At 38.9% G+C, this 16,591-nt stretch overlaps 2 protein-coding genes and 2 non-coding genes across 4 annotated transcripts in view; all 4 read left to right on the top strand.

Annotated features, from left to right (window-relative positions):
* The first annotated feature begins 315 nt into the window (after window positions 1–315).
* On the top strand, window positions 316–8,536 carry LOC145496874 (protein transport protein Sec61 subunit alpha). The gene is made up of 16 exons (XM_081476642.1): window positions 316–432; window positions 534–601; window positions 823–888; window positions 1,083–1,161; window positions 2,227–2,282; window positions 2,655–2,730; window positions 3,162–3,271; window positions 3,472–3,542; window positions 3,893–3,975; window positions 4,391–4,551; window positions 4,899–5,003; window positions 5,234–5,326; window positions 5,912–6,100; window positions 6,588–6,664; window positions 7,020–7,090; window positions 7,375–8,536. The coding sequence occupies exons 1-16, from the start codon at window positions 426–428 to the stop codon at window positions 7,488–7,490; spliced, it is 1,428 nt and encodes a 475-aa protein (XP_081332768.1). The 5' UTR covers window positions 316–425; the 3' UTR covers window positions 7,491–8,536.
* Window positions 8,537–9,999: 1,463 nt separating this feature from the next.
* On the top strand, window positions 10,000–10,120 carry LOC145498809 (U5 spliceosomal RNA). Its single transcript, XR_014050897.1, has one exon. It is a non-coding gene; the product is annotated as a U5 spliceosomal RNA (small nuclear RNA).
* Window positions 10,121–11,424: 1,304 nt separating this feature from the next.
* On the top strand, window positions 11,425–11,545 carry LOC145498820 (U5 spliceosomal RNA). The gene has a single exon (XR_014050907.1). It is a non-coding gene; the product is annotated as a U5 spliceosomal RNA (small nuclear RNA).
* An 851-nt stretch (window positions 11,546–12,396) lies between these two features.
* LOC145496618 (protein transport protein Sec24C-like) overlaps window positions 12,397–16,591 on the top strand; it is an 18,173-nt gene continuing 13,978 nt past the window's right edge. Inside the window, exons 1-5 of the mRNA XM_081476323.1 lie at window positions 12,397–12,643; window positions 12,717–12,912; window positions 14,538–15,059; window positions 15,546–15,653; window positions 16,359–16,591. The exon at window positions 16,359–16,591 is cut by the window's right edge and continues 238 nt beyond it. Of these exons, the coding sequence (XP_081332449.1) occupies window positions 12,609–12,643; window positions 12,717–12,912; window positions 14,538–15,059; window positions 15,546–15,653; window positions 16,359–16,591 (1,094 nt within the window). The 5' untranslated portion in view covers window positions 12,397–12,608. The remainder of the gene's footprint in view (window positions 12,644–12,716; window positions 12,913–14,537; window positions 15,060–15,545; window positions 15,654–16,358) is intronic.

Below are 16,591 nucleotides of genomic sequence, written 5' to 3'. Positions count from 1 at the left end.
GTGCGTTTTTTTTTTTGGATTTTTGTTTTGGTTTGAAGCTGGCGATGCATATAAAATTCAAATCTAGGGGTGGCCCGGTTAGGAGAAAGAGCGCTCTCTCAGTCATATTTCTTTGTTGAACTCGACAATAAGATAGCTATTTCTTTCCAATCAAAGATTAGGCAAGTAAATAAACTGTGCTATTTTAAGCGCAATTTCAATCGACATGGGCACATGGCCGCGGACAGGAAGTAACGTCGTTTAGATATTGGCACTTCCTCGGAGCTAACCATAAGAGGGGCCTGGAACCTAATGACGTAAAGAACCTGCGCGTTGCCTGTCATGCTCTCTTCTTCTTTGGCCGTGGCCATTGTCCGACCACAGTTAAATTTCATATTTCATTTCGTCAAGGCCGCCAATTTCTGGCCACAAAAAAAAATTTTAAAATGGGTGGTAAGTTACTTAGACATTCTAAATTGCGTTTGCGTTGCCATATAGTGGGAATATGGCCATTTAACTAAAGAAATAACGTATGCCTTTTTTCTCGTGCACAGTAAAATTTCTTGAAGTTCTGCGGCCATTCATTTCCGTTTTACCCGAAGTCTCTAAGCCCGAAAGAAAGGTAAGTCACTCTGTAAATAATTTTTGGAGCCTTCGAAAGGTTCTTCTTGTTCACAAAGGTGGATAGCTTTGAGCTTTTCCTTATTTATGGCTCATCGGAAGCAAGAAATGTTTGGTTAACATTGGCGTACGTGTACATCGGCGTGTGGTCAAGCAGAGAATTGAAAAAGAGGGATACTGTTTCTCGAGATTCCCTGAACAATCTCCGCTTTTCTCTTGCAGATCCAATTTAGAGAGAAGGTACTATGGACTGCAATCACACTGTTCATTTTTCTTGTGTGCTGCCAGGTTGGTGCAATGATTTTTATACAGTAAGAAATTAAATTGGTTTATATTCTATTATCAACTGAGCGCCTCTTTGTTTCAACCGGCATTTTACAACAGCCAAATTTCAACACTACATCACCGTGATATTTCCAATTTTAGGCTCGTGGAGTTTACCTATGTCTTGTCTTTTAACTGTAACCTTTTTTTTCCCTTAGATTCCTTTGTTTGGAATTATGTCGTCGGATTCGGCCGATCCATTTTATTGGATGAGGGTGATTTTAGCTTCTAACAGAGGCGAGTATATTAAACTGAAGGCCTTTTACCGGTCCAATTCGACGAAAGCAGGCCAAATAACATTTTGATTACCGATGGTTTTTTTTTTTTTGTACCGGTACAAAATGTCCTAGTCATATAAAAGTTTTACATTAATATTGAAATATGCTGATTTGTATGGGATTTTGATTGGAAAGAGAATTGCAGGTTTTAAATGTTTTTGCCCTAATATTCAAATATTCAGTAGGAATTACTTTTATTAACAAAACAGTTTCAAATGGAGTCATTGCAGTGGCTGGCAAAGTTCCTTTATGATTGATTTCCTTGTTTGTCTCATTTTGTCTTGATATGTGAAAGTATATTTCAAGAACTTTATAATATTGTGGTACTTTGTTCAGGTCCAAAATTGTAACCAATCCATAGTGTCCTAGTGACTAGCATTTTATTTGAAATAGACTATGGCCCAGTTAATTTTTGGACCGGTGCAAAGTGTCACATATAAAGCATTTTATAATGTCATTATGCTTTTAAGTGAGGAAATAGTGTGCAAGGAAATATTTACAAATGTAGGAGCATAAAATAGTAAATGTTGTCAACTGAATGTGTTTTTTATAGACCATTTAACAATAGACTACAAGCCCAAGTTTTCTCCAAAGTTAAAAATATATGTTGTGGTTCAATTATATCCTTGGTATAATTTGGTGCTTTCCTTTGCTTTGTATATTATTATAAATGACAAAAAGGAAAAATTCCACATTGCACCAAGGGTAATATTGAACCACAACATATATACATTTGTAGTTGCAGCTTTTCCAATATCAATTGTACCTCATCTTACCAACCCATCCCTTCCTTATCCCTCTTTTAAACAATACAATCTGAAAACTCAGCATGCTTTCAAGTGAATTGTTTAAGCACAGAGTACTGCATAAGTGAGCAAGAATGGAAGAACTGAAAGTTATTTATGATGGCAAAATCTCCAAGCCCATTTATCACTTAAAAATATATACAGTCTATAGCTACAGTCACTTTAAAAGAAAAAAATGTGTAAATTGTTTAGCTGGATTGTTTTCTGTGACCTTTCAGGTACCCTTATGGAACTTGGTATTTCTCCAATTGTCACATCAGGACTTATTATGCAGGTTTGGAAATATATTGTTATAATAATATTGAATAAATACTAGTTTTACAATGCTTTGAAGTGGTATACCATGAAATATCCCAAGTGTCACTTGTATGTCCTTGGTATACACACAAGCCTTTCAAAATCATTTAATGTTGATTTTATTGTCTTTATGCAAAATCATTGAAGTTATATTCTACTTGACTCATTTACATCACTTTAAACCTTGTACTCTACTATACCTTCATGTCAAATTTTACTGGAGAAGTTTTTATTAAGAGTTTGAGTTCTTAAACAAATGAAGAGGGTTTGATCCTGTGAAAGTATGTAATCTGTAAGAAGTGTTTTAAACGTTAGTCAAAATAGAATCTAACCTAATAAACTTTTTCAGCTTCTGGCAGGATCTAAAATTATTGAAGTAGGTGACAGTCCCAAAGACAGAGCTCTCTTCAATGGATCGCAGAAATGTAAGTTCTTCAAAATAAAGATCTATGGAGAAAACACTGCATGTCAAAGTGAAATCTTGGATAACTGCAGAGTGATAGTTTGACTGTCTCTCAAACTCCAAAGTAGGAAACTAGGAGTCGTAATAGAGAATTATGAAAGATAATCCAAGAATGTTCATTGTGTCGAAATTCAGACTGACAATTGGCAAAACTAGGAGTTATATTTCAGGAAGAACTATACCATCATCAGACTAGAATATGCATTTAAGGTAGCTCTTAAATGCGGTGTTAATAGCATTGAATGAAGAGACGAAGCAAAAAGTAATACTCGTGAGAAAAGACAAAGTTCTTTGCTCAATTCTGGAAACCAGAATGAGCTCAAGCTGCCACTTTGTCTGTAGCTCAAGTGTGTACTTTATCAGTGGTATTTATCAGGTGTCTTTGTTTTGTAGTATTTGGCATGATAATAACCATTGGTCAAGCTGTGGTGTACGTCATGACTGGAATGTATGGTGATCCTTCTGACCTGGGTCCTGGTATCTGCCTCTTGATTATCATCCAGGTATGCCAATAATCAATACCTTCAAATTGCTAACCAGACCTAAATATTTTTTCAATAATTATTGTTCCCATAACTTAGTGATGTATAACTTTGGAGAATATACCATTTAGTTGATCATTTTTTATTCCTATCACTTTCCTGCTTGGTGCTATGTAAAGAGAAACTGGATGCTGATCACTCTTATGTTTCACCGTTTTTAGCTGTTCTGTGCCGGCCTGATTGTTCTTTTGCTTGATGAGCTTCTGCAGAAAGGATATGGACTTGGATCTGGGTAGGTGATTAATTTTATTTATCTTTTTCAAAGGGGACCCTTTGCAGCCTGCAAAGGTAAACTATTCCATAAGTTGCAAAATATCTGAATACTCTATTTACAAAACTTGAAAAATTACTGCAAACAGCCTCACTTAAAATGTTCAAATAAATTTTAGTTTTGTAAAGCGTTTGAAGTTTTTGCTTGTTAGCCGCAAAAACCCTATTTTGTTATACTGTATCTCTTGCTCGCTACAACAGCTAGTGTAAGAACCAATTGATAGTGATGACTTCAAGCCATTTTTCTTTGGAATAAATATTTTTGTCAATTCTACTACACCTATTTGATTCTTTTATTATTTTTTTTTCCAGTATCTCACTATTCATTGCTACAAACATTTGTGAAACTATTGTGTGGAAAGCCTTTAGTCCAGCAACCATTAATACTGGAAGGGGTGAGTGATATTTTTCTACTAAGATCTTTTAAAAAATATATTTTTGCTTCTGGAGGTCTTTCCAATATTCAGCTTGGTTTACTCTGTATCATGACATGTATACACAATGTAATGATAATTTAGCATAGTTTAATGAGTGTAACCAAGCAAGATATGATGAGGTATCACATTTGGACATAAGTATCAAGCATTTGTTGGCTCAAGAATCAGGACTTAATTAAATTTAAAACAGATGACCGCCCTGGCCCATCAGGTGTGGGAGAGTGGCAAGATAGGTTCATAACATCTTTTTCTAGAGGGCCAATTTTTGAAAACTGCTAACGTAGCTAGCAATTCAAAACTTGTCAGAGCCTGGGAAGTTGTTGGCCTCACTGAAAGCAGGGTCTAATAAAGTGTTTGTTGTACCTGTGTCCAGGAACTGAATTTGAGGGAGCCATCATCGCCTTGTTCCATCTTCTGGCAACCAGAACAGATAAAGTGCGTGGTCTACGTGAAGCCTTTTATCGTCAGAATTTACCCAATCTCACCAACCTTATTGCCACCATTTTTGTCTTTGGCATAGTTATTTACTTCCAGGTAAATTGTTGTCCTACAGACTTGATCTGGTCCTTTACATGTATCTTAGCACTAAGTTATAAGTGGCTGATGTCATAAAATATCTGGTAAGAACAGTTTCTCAGATCAAAATATCAGTTCTCTATTAATTTTGTTCTCGTACACTTCTTTTTATAAATATGTTGTGAGAACACTGTTGTTTATGGTAGCTCATCTTTATTCTAATCTTCAGTTTCCTTGGTAATGTTGTTATACTTTAAGGAGAAACTTGCTGTTAACTACACTTTGCAAAAGTCTGTAATAAACCAAGTTATGTCCACACAGCTGCTTATTTTCATGTCTGATCGAGTTCTTAATGTTTATTTCAGGGCTTCCGTGTGGATCTGCCCATCAAGTCAGCCCGTTATCGAGGCCAGTACAGCTCTTACCCAATCAAGCTGTTCTACACTTCAAACATTCCCATTATTTTGCAGGTAAATGCTCAATTAAACTTCTTGAGTTTTGAAAGTTTTAACCCATGCTGGTTGCTGATGAAGATCTTTTATTTGGTTAGTTACTGTAAATAAACTTGTTCACAGTTTTATCACTGAACCATAGGGTCAAATACACTGGCAACATTAGATATTAATGTATTACAGCATGTAGTTAAGCTTTCAGGAATTAAAAAGCAATTTGTTGATTATTTCCTGTACCTACATTTTAGAGTGCTCTTGTGTCCAACATCTATGTCATCTCTCAAATGATGTCTGCAAAGTTTGCTGGAAATTTCTTTGTCAGTCTTCTTGGCACATGGGAGGTAAGTGCTCCTTAAGGTTTCTTAAGGGTTTGCATTGTTGATGATTGTCTTGGATTTGAGAGATACTCGTCATGGCTGCAGGTGTGGTGGCAGGGTTCGTATGGGTCATTGAATACCTGGAAAGTCGTGGAATTCAAGAGTTTTGTTTTCCAGGCCTGGAAAGTCATGGAGTTTAATTGTTGGTTCTGGAAAGTTATGGAAAATAATAGTTGAGCCTAGTACATTCATCACTGCACATGTCAAAAGAAGAACAAAATACAATATAGGCAAGTAACCAAGGAATTAGCCTCTCATGCAGACACTCTCAGGGTTTTTTAAATGCCAGAGATTGCAAAAAAATGCAAATTTGACCCTGAAACAAGGATAGTTTTGAGAATTTTCTAAAGTGACAGTTAAACTTAAGGTCATAGGGAAGGTCATGGAAAGTCATGGAATTTGAAGAGCTTTTAAAAGAGTATGAACCCTGGGTGGCTAGATCTTATGAATTCACAATATAACAGCTCTACATATTTTTGTTGTTACAACTTCTTTCAACAAGACCTTTACTTTATATAGCTTTACCTAATGTCGGTTTGGCTTTTTTAGGAAGCTGGTGGCGGGCCTGCGAGATCTTACCCCACTGGTGGCCTGTGTTATTACATGTCCCCTCCCGAGACAGTAGGTCACATCATAGAAGACCCCATACATGCCGTCATGTACATCATCTTCATGCTGGGCTCCTGTGCATTCTTCTCCAAGACATGGATTGATGTTTCTGGCTCATCAGCTAAAGATGTAAGTATATTTTCACCCTCTGCAACAAAAGTTAGACCATTTCATATCAAGGATTTTAGTCCTGTACAAATAACCTTGGTCTAGGAGAGTTTTCTGTAGGGGTTCTGGATTTTGTCCCTGGCCAGTAAAATTTATGATCTTGAAAGTTTGCAGATGGAGAGTGAAACATAAAAGTCTAGCACACAGTCGCTCCAACTTGCTCAAAGAGCAACTGGGAAAAAATATGTTTTCTTTGCACTTTGAGTTCTACATGTATGACAACATACTTGGACAGACAAACTTTCAGAAGATGACCCACAAGTAAATAGAGTATAGAGCATAGAGTCAAAAATATAGCTCAGACCTTTGGAACCCCCATTAAATTTGAGTTAGTTTTCAATCTTATCCTGTAAAGTTATCAATGAAATAGTTGAGGTGGTCTGTTGCTTGGTTGGTCTTCATTTGTGTGACTGCATAAGTTTTGATTTAAACTGTTTTATAATTCAAGGTTGCCAAGCAGCTCAAGGAACAGCAAATGGTGATGCGTGGCCACCGAGATAAATCCATGGTTCACGAACTCAACAGGTAAGCATCTGCTGTGTACAAAATGATCACTGCTTTCAATTTTAGTGTGCGATTGAAAATGAGTCAAAATTATTTGACCATAGCTGCCACTAAATGGAATGAAGATTTCAAGTTAAGTGCATGTAACCATGCTTTTACAAGGTCTTTGAGCATGATCTTTATTTCTCTTGTAATTTCTCTAATGATGATCCAAGAAAAATGCTGTGAAGTCATATTTCTAAGTTTCATGTTTGTGACCAAGTTCTGACATACACCTTGACTTTTCTGCTGAATAACATAATCTCACATGTCTTCAACTTTGGATTTTATTGTCTCATTTTAAAACAAGCCATTAATAATTTCTGAAATCTATCAGGTACATTCCTACTGCCGCTGCATTTGGTGGACTCTGCATTGGTGCTTTGTCTGTTCTGGCTGATTTTATGGGTAAGTATACAATCAAGTTACAGTTGCTTTGCAGAGTTTTATTTGCAAAAGCCATAACCAGCTGTTATCAGTTCCATTTGAACCAGTTGGACCATAAGGGATGGGTGGGTGGTGCTGGGTACTTGCACTTTTGCATGGGCTTTTAATTTCTCTTCAGAAACTGATGCAAGTCTCCATGCAGGCTAGCAGGCTATCTGAACAGCAAAACTGTATCAATTGATAAGTTCTTAGAAGTTGTGTAAGTAGTCAGAACTGAGATGTGACTCTTTCTTGTGTCTTTGCAGGTGCTATTGGTTCTGGAACGGGTATTCTGTTGGCCGTCACCATCATTTACCAGTACTTTGAGATCTTTGTCAAGGAGCAAAGTGAAATGGGAGGCATGGGAACTCTCCTCTTTTAAACAAACCATCCTGCACTGTATTAACCTAAGAATAACTTACACTTGCTACACACTCAAGATAAAAGAAGAAAAACTTAAGGGAGCTCCTTATGCCAGTCAGAAAAGAAAATGCTTTCTTCAGCTAATTTGTACCTCAGCCAACTATTAGATAGCTCAGAAAACAACAGCAGTAGCATCGTCATCAACAACAGCAACAGCAACAAAAACAACAACAACAACAACAAATAAATAAAAAATAAATACAACACAAATGCATGTACCTGCAACATTGTATTTTTCTGGCCTTTTAAGTTGAGATTTCTGTGTGCATGAGCTCTCTTTTTATTTAATTTAAAGGATTAAAAGATTTCTTTAAAGTAATATAACGTTACTGTTGAACTAATTCTGACATTTTGTTATTATTGTTATTTTGGTGGCCCCTATAAATCTACAAAAACGTGGCCAGTCCTAATTAGAGCAGCGAATGTCTACTTTTTAAGCCTAGCCTATAGGAAACATTTGTTTTAATTATTTACAAAGTTTTAAAAATTGCCTTGACTTTTAAATACTTACCCTTGACAGCATGTCAACTGAAATGTGTTTCCTTTGGGTTAGGCTTAGTGAACTGTTGTCTCGCAAAGAAGAAAAGGCCTTATAGTCTACTGAGTTACTACTCAGTTTTAAGCAAATAACAGTTAGCTCCCTTGTTAAAGCAGACTTTTGAATTATATGCATTGTACAGTATGTAGCTACCTGCTATACTTGAGTCAGACGAGGAGGTGCAATACATGCTTCTCAGCCAGGATTAAGTCATTTATCTCATCCTCAAAAATGAAAGAATGAGGAGACACCTGTCTAATGTTTAGAGTAGAAGTTATGGCAACTCTTCTCGAAGGTCTGCTCTAGAGGGTGCTAACTGTGTCATTAGGTACAGTGTTGAGTCCACTTTAATTTGAATTCTGTGCTTTTATTTCTTGAGACTTCATTGAACGAAGACTTTCCAGTGACACGTTGGATCGACACTTCAGTCTACAGATGAATAAATAAAGTGTTGTGTGTCAACCCCAGCTTTGTGTTGATAGTGGTTCTGTCTTCGGGCGAATCTCATTCGCAGTTTAAAGGATGGTTCATGCGATAAAATGTAAACAGTACATTAATGAAAGCCTGTTCTGAAGTTAAACAGCAATATTAATAGCTTCTTATTAACCGAGAGTGAGGTCGTTACGGGAAAATCTCAAACCGAGACCTTGTCATATTGGCCAAGCGATAGCGAGGTCAACAAGGCAAGGCCGATGTTTGAGATTTCCCGTGAAGATTGAACGTTCGAGGTTGATAAGTTGTTTATCATATGGCTTTTGCTTTGTGTTTTGCAGTGCTGTAATCGGCCGGTGGGCAATATGGAAGAATAATGCCCTAGAATTAGCCAACCACAGCGCGCGAAATATCGACCAAAACCAATCCATATGATCAAGAAACAATCCATTCGGGAAAGTGACTCAAATTAAATCCATTCAGCCTAATTAGTTGTCACTAGCCCAAAAAATACAACAGTTTGAACCTTGTCGTAGTATCATAAGACCAATACTGGTTACACAGACGAGTGGGAGTTTGGCTCGAGTTCAGGGCGTACGGACCGACGCACAGTGAGGTTGGTGCGTACACAGGCTGAGCCAGAATAAACTGTTATTTGAAATAAATAACAAATAAATTAGCCCTTCGTCGGCGCAAAGTCATTTGGGAACAGTCAATCCTTGGTTCTAGTTACAGTCTTTTCCTTTAACCTTGATCTTTTTCCCCGGGTGGGGGGGGGGGGGGGGCTGCCATATATGGGCTATATAGGTATGTGCCACTGTGAAGGGTATGGTTTTCAAGCAGTTTACTCTAGGATAGGGTATATAAATCAGAACGTTTGGGTCTAGAATAGGGGATAATTTTTCACAAAACTGACTAGTTGGTTGAAGATGTTATCTAGACTAAGGAAACCAGGAATTGCCACTCGAAAATATACAAAAATCAAATCGGCAAGTTTAAATTTACGCAAATCAGTCTCGACAGTGTCGATAGATGGGGAGATTTGGGGAGTTTATTCTAGTGTAGGGTAGCAAAATTCAGCTGAACTAGCTCTGGTATAGGCCTAGGGTTCCAGGGTCCCAGTGGCACATCCCCACCCAGAAATTCTCAAAGTACCCCCCCGGGATCTTTTCGCACTCGTTCTAAACTCTTCCTCACAAATCTCCGCCAAACGTAGCCTTCTTGCAGACGTAGTAGACGTCTACCATCTCCATTCCGCGTGAAAGGAAAACGTAGACGTGTAGGGCGCGCGCGGGCTCTGACTACGAGGCTGACCATTCTCGCCCTCAGAGCCTCTGTTACTCGTAACGTCATTTTAAAACGAGTAGCACTGGAGGCGAGAATACCCGTCGTCAGAGCCCGCACCTCCCTGCGCATGCGCGTGTAATGAAATTGTCTTATGTCCCACAAGCTTTGCGGATTCATGTGCATCATATCACTGATTGTCCATGATAGTTGCCAGCTCTGGTTTTCCTTCAACACGAATAAATCTTTCGCCTTTTACTAAAGATTTCCGTGGAGGAGAACAACTGAATGAGTCTATAGACTAATTTTTCGTCGCCCTGCCCACCGGCAGGGCTCCTAATAACACAAAGACAAGTCAGGGCGCAAACAGTTTAAACACAGTAACTCTTTCTACAAACATATTTGAGTCTTCGTCTCCCTTCCCCCTCTCGGACGGGCAACAACCGAATCAGATCGGATTCTGAAGTCCGATATCCAGTTGGCAAACATGTGCCTCAATCAACCCGCAGGTGTTTACTTCTGTTTATTTCCATTTTGTTTTAGATCGATCAAAAGGAGTCACTCCTTTCGCCAAGCTTGCGCACACAGTAAGGAACGGAGACTCGAAGAACGAGATTCCTATAATGCTATTCTTGGAAATGCCCGAAACAGTAGAGTATCAGCATAACGGCTGTCGACTTATATTTGAGTTGTGGAGGTCCTTTTTCTCTCAACTCTCCGTTGCGTTACCTTCCTGTTAGTAAAACAAAAACAAAGAAGGCATTGCATAGGCCTTGTGCATGATATTGTGGATATATCCCCTTCTACTTCGCTACTTCGGGAAGGTTGTTCGTTTTGCAACCCACCCAGTTTCTTGCCCTTTTCAACAGGACTTAACTTACCTGATCAAGTGTTGCAAAGTTATTTTTTCTTTTTCAGACAAAAAATACCTAGACATTGACATTTTAATTTATACTAGGTTTTTTTAAAAAAATCTACTGAGTTTCAAGCAAGATGCCTTCCTACAGTAATCATACATTGTTTATTTTTTGCGTCCTTTTTTCGCTTTCCGGAAAAAAAGGGTCCCGCTATCGTTTGTGTGAAGGCAAACAGTATGGCTGATCGTGATGCGTTACAGCTAATGAGGGACAAAGTACTACTGAACCATACATGCGTACTCCATTATATAAATTTTTTTAGATCTTATTCCCAGAACATGTGCGGTTTGGAAGAGTGACTAGATCTGATGTTTGATATAAGCAAATGAAATGTCGTAAAATATGGCTGTCAGCAAGAATTGTTCCTACATGAGGCACCCCGAAAAATGTTCTCTGTGACCATAATCTCTAAGCCTGTTCCGCGGACGATAGGGGCAAAGCTGTGAGGTAATTTAATTTGAGCGAAATTCGATCTGACAGTTCTCCTTGCTGCGCTGCCTCGAGCAGGAGGTTTCGTTTGAGGCTCCGCCGTGGAAATAATAGACTGCGATAGCAAACTTATTTCCGGCTGTCGGTTGTCTCCTCCGAAAAAAACTTATTTTCCGCGGAGTTGGTGCCGTAAGTCGATGCGCATGCGTGCTAATCATGTAGGTTATGTATTCTTTGTCCCACATGTTTTCGCATATCATACTTATCATAGCATCGGCCGTTACTATTTTAGTCTACTCTGGTTTTCCTTCAACACGTACAAATCTTTCGCCTTTTACTAAAGATTTCCGTGGAGGAGAACAATTAAATGAGTCTATAGACTAATTTTTCGTCGCCCTGCTTTTCAGCGGGGCCCTTAAAGAAACTCAAAGAAGAAGTATTCGTAACTTGGAACCAGTGCCCTACAAGTCATTGGACTTTTCTCTGTTCAGCTTGATGCGGAGAGAAAAGTCAGGTTAAGCCCGTAGTCCGACTTGTCTCACATCAACCGATATTCAGAGCCTTTCTTGTCATCAGGGTCTATGTAGCCTCCTACGCAGCCACTCTTTGTCTGAGTGAGTCACACAATCCTCTGGAAGATTGCGTGACGGGCCTAAAGAGCGTCTGCGTAAGAGCCCCAAGGCCTCCTCCCGTATACGTTTATTAACGTTACAAAGTCAGTTTTAATCTTCTGCGAACTGTACAAACGTCATTGCATTTGCGGACGGTTGATCGGTGTTTTTTAAAAAAAATAATTAAAAAAAAAAAAAACTCGGCACAACAGTAAATAAAAGAAATGAATTTCAGAAAAAAAAAATAATAAAGGTCGTTTGGTGAACCTGGGAGACTTACTGATTATGATAGCACGTTTTGAGTTTTAGTGGCGTCTATTTACTGTCACACCAGTAAATAAAAGAGAAAGAATCTTTGTTTTTGTTTGTTTTCTGTAACACCATTTGTTCCGTTCGGCCTGTTCCACTCATCTATTTTATTCACGCCGTCTAGTTTTCTTGGCTAATCTAATTTTTAATTTGGGACAAAAGAAGAAAAAACTAAATTGATTTTCAGTGTAACAACAGGACAGGAGAGGATATCGTTAAGTATGGTGACGACAGAAGTTGTCTCTGTAATGAACAGGAGTCTGTTTGCGCTTGCGTTTCGAAAGCCACGTAAGAATTTTGAGTTGGCGCTTTTCAAAATACCCAGATGACAATGCGCCGGCTGGTCATCCGGGACGTTGGCTACTGGGATTCAACTCTTTCTACGTGGCATAAGATGTCTTGTACTCAAACACGAAAGTAGTGGAGCTTTTTGGCCTCGGGAAAAAAATTCCGCTTATTATATTATAAAATTTGATATCCGTACTGCCTCTAAGAGGCCGCTCCTATCGTGTTTTGCCGTTGGTTTCCCGTAAAACGTTTTACACGGCTCGTGAGAGATGATGAATCAACGTCCTCCGGTGGCCGGGCAAAGGTATGACGAATGTTTGAAGCTTTAAAAATTATTTCAGAAAGCCGATCACTGATTTCCATTACCCTGAACGCAGAAACATGCCGTTCGATGGGCCAGTCAAAGGAGGAGGAGAGAATTTTATGGCTAATCCCGGTGGTTTTCCTTCACAACAATTTCCTTCTAATAATGCAATGGCGAACGGACCGCAACAAGTTCAGATGAATGGTGTCAGCTCGCAGCAAGCTTCTAATCGTTATCATCAACAGCCGAAACAGCCTCTTCCTCCTAAGGTAACTGTAATGCCTGAGAAATTTTGATATCAGTGATTAAAATACAGGCTGAAACGAAAGCTTCAGAAATCAATCCGACATTTCGTTTCCAATATATGAAGCTTTCCGCCTGTCGCGTGTACACGTATTTAAACCGTATGATCAACAAACTGTCAGATGGTGAAATTTGCTTTCATCTCGCTGTTGTGTAAAATATCTGTCACGTTTGTGTTCTTTCGCTTTGTGCGATCAGTTCTGGCTCAATACCGGTGTAATGGTATCTCGCGTTGAAACAGTATATTTATTACAATGCTCTCATGCGAACTTAAGTTACTTACTTCCAGTACATTTCATTCGAATAAATTGCTTACAAGTATCTGTGATAGGCAAATTTAGTGCTAATGAGATTGTCAGCTGATAAGTCTTCTGTATATGCCTGGCAGTGAAAAGTGAAGTGGTAAATATACGTTTCTTACTTCAATTGTCAAATGAGAGAGATTTTTTTTTTTTTTGCAATTAAACTATTGATTAGCTGTTCAAAACATTTAGGTCACTTAACTGTAACAATTTGTTTGTGGTGAAATGCTCAAATGCAAACTTTGGAAGTCATAGGATATTGTTCATAGGACTTCCTTCAATATTCCCCAGATATAGCTAAGTCCTGTGATTTGGTTAGATTAATTATGTTTGGGACAAAAATATTTGTTGTTTATAATCCATCAAATATTTTCACTTGCATATGATTGGTCTTAGCGCACCATGTGACTGCATATGCCCCAGCTAAAACTGGGTAATATCCAAGTGATATTCCCCAATTTTAAAAATTTCCATGTTGTGAAATGATATTTGAAGGATAACAACCACAACAGTCTGCATTTGACTTTAAAAATGTGCTTGGATATTTGTATTTGGACATGATCTGTTCTTTGGAACTCAAAGTTTTCTTTAAGCTTCCCTCTCAGAAATTAAAACTGTTTGCTTCTCGGAACAGATAATATTCCCAGACTAATATCCAAATGCCAAATGGAGGCTATTGTTGATATAATCTCCAAAACTGAATTGATTAATATTTTGAAAGAAAAAGTTAGTTACAGGTACATGAGACATTAGATGCCATTACAGTGGAGCCCCGCCTTACGGTCACCTTGTGATTGCGGCCACTTTTTTTGTCCCGGTGAAAGGCCCATACATTTTCTTATAAGAAAACCCGTTAATGTGGCCACCCTGTTAATTTGGTCAGTAGCCACATTCTGAAATCCCAACCTGTATAATCCATTACAATTTTACCCTGTTTATACGGCCACTCAAACCAGTTATGTTCATCTTTCCAATGTTAATATTGTATGAATTGATTGAAGTTTCAATTTTTTTAAAATTATATATATCTGCACTCCGGATGCTTTTTAAAGAACAGTAGTTTAGAGGCGCAATTGTGATATATCTATTTAGACGTCACTCAGTTTAGACCAGTCATGAAATTTGATCCTACCCCGTTAATACGGCCAAATTTTCATGGCCTGTTGGTGATGGTATAAATAGGGTTCCACTGTAGTTTGTGTCATTTGGAATCAATATGCTTCAGTGCCTGATGCTTGCTTTTAAATGATAACTCCATATAAATGACAGTAATTCTCCTCTTTTTTTAGGCTGGGAATCAATTTCAAGGTTCTCCTACACAACAGCCTAGTCAGCGACTGTCACCTTCTCCTCACCAGCCTCCAAATTCATCCCCTACCCCACCTGATCAACAGAAACAACAGTTCCCTCCTGTTTTGCAACAGCAGCCCCAAAGACCTGGAGGGTTTCCTCAACAACAACCTCCATCAAGACCAGGGGCTCCTTCTCACCACCATCCATTACAGAGACCCAGTGGGTTTCCCCAGCAGCAGCCTCCATCAAGACCTGGGTTCCCTCCTCAACAACAGACACAGAGACCTGGAGGGATTCCTCAACAGCAACCACCATCAAGACCAGGGGTACCACCTCAACAACATCAGCAACAGACCCAGAGGCCTGGGATGCCTCCCCAGCCGTCAAGACCAGGTGCTCCCAGCCAAGTGCAGCAGACGTCAGCTCAAAGTGGCACTTATCCTTCTCCGCAGTATCCCCCTCAACCAGGAAATACTCAGCAGCAGCATGGACCCGCTCCTGGGCATCAGCAGCAACAGGTTTGACACTCCCTAATAAAGGCAAATTTAACTCAAAATAACACACTGACTATACTTATTGGTAGATGGACAAGTGTGAATAAGGTGTTAAGTTATGTATAGAATATTGGATTAGAGTATAACTGGCCATTTGAATAAACATGGCCATTTTGAGAAACATGTTTACTGGTTTGCATTTTCCCTAGCCCATAAAGTGTTATATGCTAACCATAGAGTGGTTTTTAATTGAGTGTCGTAAAACCAAAACCAAAACCAAAACCAAACCAATTACTTACCAATTAGACTTCTCAGCCAATCTCAAACCATAGTAAAACCAAAACCAAAGTCATTGCCTGATTACTTTTGACATTCAATTGAAATCGCCCTCAAAGAAGAACAAAATAAAGATTTTACTGTGTATTTACCAGTAGATGTCAAGTGTGAACGTCAAGCCTAGCAGCTTGTATCTATAGTACAGGCCGTGATTGAATTTCTTGTTATTTACAGATGACTCAACAGATGAGTAACTTGCATATCAACAGCTCACAAAGTCAACCACCATCGTCTCAGCAACAACCACCATTAGGTAGCTGGCCTCCCCAGCCAAACACCACAGTAAGTTAAACAATTTGTCTCCTGTCAGGTAGTGGTGGGGAATGGGATATTGTAACCTGTTCGTTAAGTAATGTATTCTTTGTACAGACTAAAATTTTGGGTGCCATTCTAGTAATTTGCATTTGAGAGTATTGGCACTACAATGTAGAAAACCAAAAGAGAAGTGTGGCAAACAAAGTGTTTTATACATTCAACAATTTGATGTTTAAACCATGAATTTCTAAACAGTTTAGCAGATGTTGTCTTTCTAAGACTCCTTATATTTGCATGATAGTATTTGATCTGAAGCATTTAAAGTGATGATGTACATGTAACATAACAGAAATCTGTGATTATATGGATCTTGTGAGAGTTTTGTTACCACCAGGATACAATATATTTGTGGCTTAAGTTGTAATATTTCAAGGGCAAGTGAAGTCAGGCTAGTGGTTGAAACCAAAGATTTTATTTTCTCGGTATACAGGAATGTGCAAAGAAAAAATTAACGTGACTCACTGACAAGCCCAGGTGGCTTTTGTGGCCTTTTTTTTGTTAATTTCTGTGAAATTTCAGCTGCCAATGTGCTCTCTTTCAGCCAGTGAAATAAACAGCTGCCAGCTCTTAGCTACATTCTTGGGTATACCAGGTTAATGGATACAAATTAACTTCTCTGTAGCCTCAACAGTGTCTTATTAGATATCCAAACTCTGTTTTTGTCTCTTGCAGCAAGGACCATACAGAGGTCCACCAACAACAGCACCTCATTTATCACCCATGGGATCTCAGATGGCACCACCCACAAGTCGACCTCCAGGCCCTCCAACGATATCCAGCATGCCCCCAATGCACCAACCTGGCTTCCCCCCTCCTGTCTCTTCAGGTGCACTTCCTATGGGAGGCATGACCCAACCCTCCATGGGTAGGCCCAGTGCCACGCAAATGCAGCCTATGCCAAGTAC

This window comes from Orbicella franksi, chromosome 9 (genome assembly GCF_964199315.1).
Source record: "Orbicella franksi chromosome 9, jaOrbFran1.1, whole genome shotgun sequence".
Classification (NCBI taxonomy): Eukaryota; Metazoa; Cnidaria; class Anthozoa; order Scleractinia; family Merulinidae; genus Orbicella; species Orbicella franksi.
The sequence above is the reverse complement of the archived record's forward strand: the minus strand, read 5'-3'. Positions and strand labels throughout refer to the sequence as shown.